At 40.5% G+C, this 5833-nt stretch overlaps 1 protein-coding gene across 1 annotated transcript; it reads left to right on the top strand.

Annotated features, from left to right (window-relative positions):
• Positions 1 to 2291: 2291 nt before the first annotated feature.
• On the top strand, positions 2292 to 5155 carry TXNDC12 (thioredoxin domain containing 12 (endoplasmic reticulum)). The gene is made up of 5 exons (XM_009873502.1): positions 2292 to 2340; positions 3027 to 3100; positions 3633 to 3702; positions 3792 to 3875; positions 4301 to 5155. The coding sequence occupies exons 1-5, from the start codon at positions 2301 to 2303 to the stop codon at positions 4378 to 4380; spliced, it is 348 nt and encodes a 115-aa protein (XP_009871804.1). The 5' UTR covers positions 2292 to 2300; the 3' UTR covers positions 4381 to 5155.
• The last annotated feature ends 678 nt before the right edge of the window (positions 5156 to 5833 follow it).

The following is a 5833-nucleotide window of genomic DNA, read 5'->3' as shown; positions in this document are numbered from 1 at the left end:
CAGGATGTGCCCGCACCAGCCACAGACCCCGCGGGGCTGGGGTCCTGCCTGCTGCGAATCGGGTTGTGCAGCAGCAGCAGCTCTGGGCAGGGGAATGCCACCTCCCTGCAGCGGCTGAGCGAGCTGTATTGCTAAGAGGATGCTGTCCTGCGTCCTCCCTGCTTGCGTCTTTCAAAAAGAAGAGCGACTGTTGCATCGCCAGGCGAGTAAAGTCTGTGGAGGTCTGAACTCCAACAATCAAAGAGTGTCTGAACACGAGAGCCCAAAAGGGAAAGCTTTTCCCGTCTGCATTGGCATGTGTACCTGTGTCTCAAATACGAAGATTGGTTTTCCAAGACTGTCTCCAGATAGTGTCAAACTGCGGAAGAGGCTTCAGGTCCAGAAATGGAACAGGCTCTATTTTTAGGATGTGACTGTTTCAGGAAGGCCGTACTGAACGCAAGAGAGAGATTTGTAAACTCTGCGCAATAGAAGGGTGATGGCTTAGCAAACTCAAATGTCTCTATTTCAGATTTAACAATAAAATGTGTGCCTTAAATGGACTAAAGTCTTAATTTATGTGCAGGACCATTTTATTGAAATTACTTGTTCTGTCTTTGCAAGGTCATAATTAAATGCCTTTAAAAACACGGGTTGTTTAAAAGTGAATGCCCTGATAGGAAAAATGAGCAGAAATACCAGTGTCTTTTCCATGTGAAACTCTCACATAAATCTGTATCAGCCATGACAGATAACTTAGTTTTGTGTTTGGTTTCAAATAATTTTCGTCTTTGCTATACCACATTTATACCTTACATAAACTTTTCACTTTCCGGTGATGCTTCATCCCTAATTTTAATAAATTGTGGCTTTTGGTTTTAATTGTATTTGTAGTGCTACCTGTGAGGAGATGGTAAAGTGGGGCAGGAAGGATTTCTTCAATAGCAGAGGCCATTTATCTGACATACGGGGTGCTACGTGGGCCTGTGCGTTGCAGAACTGAGAAACAACTACAAAAATGTTTTGATGTAAATAAATTTCTTTCCCCAGTTAAGAGAATAAAGCTGAGAAAACACGTTCAGTACCTCTAAAACTTCTGTGAGTTCTCACTGACTAAGGGTTGATATTTCAAGTCTGCAAACACTTCCGTTTAAAATCTACTTTGAAATTTTCTCTTAACTTAGAAGAAAGAGTGCATTGCAGTACTGATTTACCAGGTGATTGAACTCTTCTGACATGAAGCTCTGATCCTTGATAGTAAGAGCAATGTGTATTTTCCAGATTAAATCAGCCTCTCCTCAAGGAGACAGAATCATGTTGGAATGTGTGGAAACAATGAAAAATAAAAGGTGCTATCTCATATTCAGGGAGAGGATGCTGATGCAATACAAGCTTTACTAGGGAAATATGTATTCTTGCTCCTTACTGCAAACATAGACTATGTAAAGACGGTGATAATGTGCTGGCTAGTTATAAATGGCAGACTTTTGTTTGAACTACTCTTAATAGCTTCCTCTCCATCCTTTCCTGAAGGCCATAACTGAATGCTGCTGGAGTAGAGATTTCTTTTTGTATCAATCTACAGCTAAAGAAACACCCTTACATCAGTCCTGCTAGTAACTAATTTAGTTGCCGCTATGTGCAAAGGTGTAATTTCTCTGTGTGATAAACTTACTTTATTTTTAACCCCTTATAGGGTAAGCAAGTTTATAGTAGCAGAAATCTTACAGTTTGCTTTGCTTCGCATATCCTCAAAGAAATATCCATGTAGTACGTTCTGCCTAAATTCCTCTTTCCTGCGTGTAGTGTTACGTTGTTCTTACTGTTCTGGAAGCTGAATCATTACCAACTTACATTATTTCATAGCTGAAGGGGTTTATTGGTAAGAGAAAATTGAGCTGTTCACTCACAGGAGGTGACTGAACTACTGGATTGCCTTAAGCAGCCACGAAAATCCATCCTGGTATCTCTCAAGGAGGTGGTGTCACTAACTACTTCTGGTAAAAATAACACTTGACCAGTTGTTTGTCTGAGCAAATCTGAAGGAGTAAGAACAAATCTTCCAAAGAGAAAGTCTCCTCCTCTACACGAGCAGTTATTGGCTGGCAGTCCTAATAAATTATTGTTATACATGTTTTAAGGTGGGGAAAACTTCTTGCGAGAGAGCCTTAGAACACAGCAGAATCTCTTTTCATCTCATCTTGTGTTACGTGTGGCCTTTTAGAAGTCTGTTAAAATTACATGAATGGAATTTTGTTTAGAGACCCAACTGCAAGCTTTCTTTGACAGTTTTCTTCTGTTTTTTTAGTGGCTTGCCTCTTATGGTTATTATCCACAAGTCTTGGTGTGGAGCTTGCAAAGGTAAGTGGATTTAATACTAGAGCTTGCTGAAATTTCTAATGAACTGTTGTGTACAAACCATTTAACTGTGTCAAACATGAACTTTGCATTTAAAATGTAGCTAATGGTATTTGTATTTCATTTAGAGCAGTGTAACATCCCGCCACTTTACCTGTTAAGCACTGCCAAAAGCCAGCCATGCCTAAATTTCCAGCAAAATAACAGCTGTAATACTACACCTGTAGTGGCTGTGATTTGTCCTGCTCTTGGCTATGAAAAATGGAACAGAATGAATGATCTTCAAGAATTAAGTGTAAATTGCCTTACTTTCAGTTGGTGGTTCTTCGAAGGTGGGGCTTTGTCTTTTTCAGTCTCACAGACAAGCTGGGCTTAATGGCTAAGCTGAAAGGGTGAGCTGGTTGGATGAGAACAGCGGTTTACAGCGAGCTTTCTACTTCTGTTGCATTGGTTCAGATATGATGTCTGTTGGACAGGTTTCACCATACGGCAGCCCAGCAAAGGTTGCCTCAGTGGCCAGCTGCCCTGAGCCTGGCTTGTTACACGTACTCCATTTACTCACTGCTTACTGAAAACTGCCAGCTCTCCAGAGGGAGGAATCAGGTTGAGATTTTGGTGCCAAAAATCTGAAATCTCTTCTGCTGTCGTCACACACTTCTTTTTTTTTCCCCTCCTCTCCCTTTAATTAGCTTTAAAGCCGAAGTTTGCTGAATCCAAGGAGATCTCTGAACTTGCCCACAATTTTGTTATGGTCAACCTTGAGGTAGGCTGCCCTCTGGTTTGTATCCATGTTCCTGCCTAGTAATTAAGCATTTGCAATCCTACTTAACTGATTGCATCTTATTTTGTGTATATACTAAATCCTGCACACCTCTTCAGGATTGATTGATGTAGCTGATTGGTTTAGAAGGAAGTTTTTTCAGTCTGGTTATTTTGTGTTTATAAGCCTGGATCTCTGCCATTGTCTCCTTAAGAATTTGTACCTTGTGTCATTCTGTTGCCTCAATAAAGGAATTTATATTCATTCTCTCATGACATACCAAACATTCCTACACCAAAGAGGAGCATTTAATGCAAATTAACAGAAAAAAATATTTTCACAAATTATACTTGCTTAAGTAAAAATATCTTTCTTTGGAGAGTGGAAATAGTGCAGTTACCTAGTGTCCGTTGAAGATGTAAATTGCTCAGGGTAAATGGAATCTGAATTCAGTAGACTGTTTCTTTAAAATGAGTGCTGTGTTCTTTTAGATGCCTTGCTAATGTGTTCCCTTTCCTCTGCCTTGGTTCGGTAGGATGATGAAGAGCCAAAGGATGAAGCCTTTAGTCCTGATGGAGGTTACATTCCCAGAATCCTTTTCATGGGTAGGGTATACACAGCTGTTGTATCTTCTCATAGGACGATGTTCATACCACTACCACCTAAATTTCCTGTTTTATTTCTTGTTTCATAGACCCCAGTGGAAAAGTCCATCCAGAAATCATAAATGAGAAAGGAAACCCCAGCTACAAGTATTTCTATACCAATGCCGACCAAGGTATGTGCAAAGTAATTTGAAGTGTGTTTTTAGTGAGATGAAGCTCTGGGTGTTTCCTGAGTGAAGTACACGCCTTCACTTCTGAGTGGAGAAAAATTATAATGCTTCACAGCGTAGCTGGGAGCTGTTCAATACCATGTGTTTCTCTTACGACCTGAGGAATCGTATTCAGAATCAAGATTCACCGTAATACCTACTATAATGTTTATAGGACCTAAACTTTGTCTCCAGCTGTGACATGGAAAATCATGTGATTTGCATGATCCAGCTACAAATGGATGGGAAGAGGCTGCAGGACTGCTTTTATTCCTGCAGCTAGATCTACATTCTCTACCTCAGTTGTTTTGGAACACTTCTATTATCAGTCCACCTTGATGTTTTCATCTGGAGATTAATAGTTGCTGTCTCTCTATCTAATCTTTCAGTTGTCCAAGGGATGAAGGAGGCCCAGGAGAAGCTGACAGGTGATGCTTTCAAACAAAAACACCTGGGAGATGAACTATAATGAACACACTCAATGATGCTTTTTCCATCACTTCAAAACTCTAAAAGGAAATGATTAAACAGACCAAGAATGTAGATGCACTGGAGGGACATAGTTCTCCTGTCAACAATGTTAGGTTAAACCCTATTTGGATTTCACACACATGCATCAGTTACCACGTTATCTCCTCTGCCTGGCAGTTTGTACTGTAATGGTTATTTGCAACTAGGTAACATGCAAACACATCGATTTTTGTGTTTGAGCAACCACTAATATTTGGTGTTAAAAGGGAGACGTGTAGGGCAAAACATTCATTTGAGGACAGTGTGATTGGAATAACTAGTAGCAGCCAACATTTTGACACTTAATCAGGGTTGGATCCCTCTTTTCTCGCCGATATTATGTTATCCTTTTTTTTTTTTTTACTGGAAATTCCTATGAATGGGGCGTGTTCCTGGGCCAGGTATTTTCTAAACATCCCAAAACATGAATTCTGCGACTAAGCCAAGTAGAATAAATTTCATGAATGTTCAAGTAGCATGTGAAATCATTAGCTCTGCAAACACATTTCTGTGCAAAACTCTGTGTGATTCACCTTTATTTGCCTTTGGGCAGAAATTTTAACTTCTTCCTTGTGCACTCACCTTTTAATTGTTTTATCAAGTGAGGGTGGGTTACGTTGAAGCTTTACAGGGATTCCCCTTTTATTCTTTGAATGTTTTTTGGCGAATGCCTTGTCATCACATTGTACTGTATTTTTGTACCAGAGTGGAAAATTAAACCTTTTTAAACATAAGCTTGCAGACAGTGTTTTGTGGTAAAGGGCATAGCTTTCCATTCTAAAAGGTTGAGGGGGATATATTTTTGTTTGTGTTGCAGTGGGTTTCTCCTTTTTATAATTAGAAGACAACAGTTGTTTTTCCATGTAATTACAATTCAGCCATTCTTATACTACCTGTAAGGATGAGGGTAAGGTAATACCTAGTGTTTATCTACTAGAACTGAAAAGAAAAATAGAGGGGGGGAAAAAATCACTTCTCTCCATCTGCTGGCAACGGTTTTGCGAATGCAGCCCAGGATGCTGTTGGCCGCCTTTGCCACAAGGGTGCATTCCAGCCTGTACTGGTGCACAGATTATTCCTCCCCAAGTGAAGGACTTGGCATTTCCCTTTCTTGAACTTCCTGACAACTCTCCCTGCCCATTTCTCCAGCTCATTGGGGCCCTTCTGAAGAGCAGCGCAACCGTCTGGTTATCAACTACTCTTCTTGGTTTTGTATCTGCCAGTGTGCATAGAATGGATTTGGTGCATTCATCCAGGTTGTTAATGAAAGTGTTAAGAGTATCAAACCCAGGGCTACTCCACAGCAATTCTGCCAGTTTTCCATCCACCTTGCTGCCCATTTATCTAGGTTGTACTTCATCAGTTTGTTTGTGGTGATGCTATGGGAGACAGGGTCAAAAGCGTTGGTAGAG

The sequence above is a fragment of the Apaloderma vittatum genome, unplaced genomic scaffold (genome assembly GCF_000703405.1).
Source record: "Apaloderma vittatum isolate BGI_N311 unplaced genomic scaffold, ASM70340v1 scaffold21407, whole genome shotgun sequence".
In the NCBI taxonomy this organism is placed as follows: domain Eukaryota; kingdom Metazoa; phylum Chordata; class Aves; order Trogoniformes; family Trogonidae; genus Apaloderma; species Apaloderma vittatum.
The sequence above is the reverse complement of the archived record's forward strand: the minus strand, read 5'-3'. Positions and strand labels throughout refer to the sequence as shown.

Excerpts from the sequence above, each read along its gene's own strand:
- TXNDC12 (XM_009873502.1), top strand. The coding sequence starts at position 2,301 with ATGGTTATTATCCACAAGTCTTGGTGTGGAGCTTGCAAAG. Across the intron at positions 2,341-3,026 it reads TTGGTGTGGAGCTTGCAAAG|CTTTAAAGCCGAAGTTTGCT; the intron begins GTAAGTGGATTT and ends CCCTTTAATTAG. Across the intron at positions 3,101-3,632 it reads TTGTTATGGTCAACCTTGAG|GATGATGAAGAGCCAAAGGA; the intron begins GTAGGCTGCCCT and ends TTGGTTCGGTAG.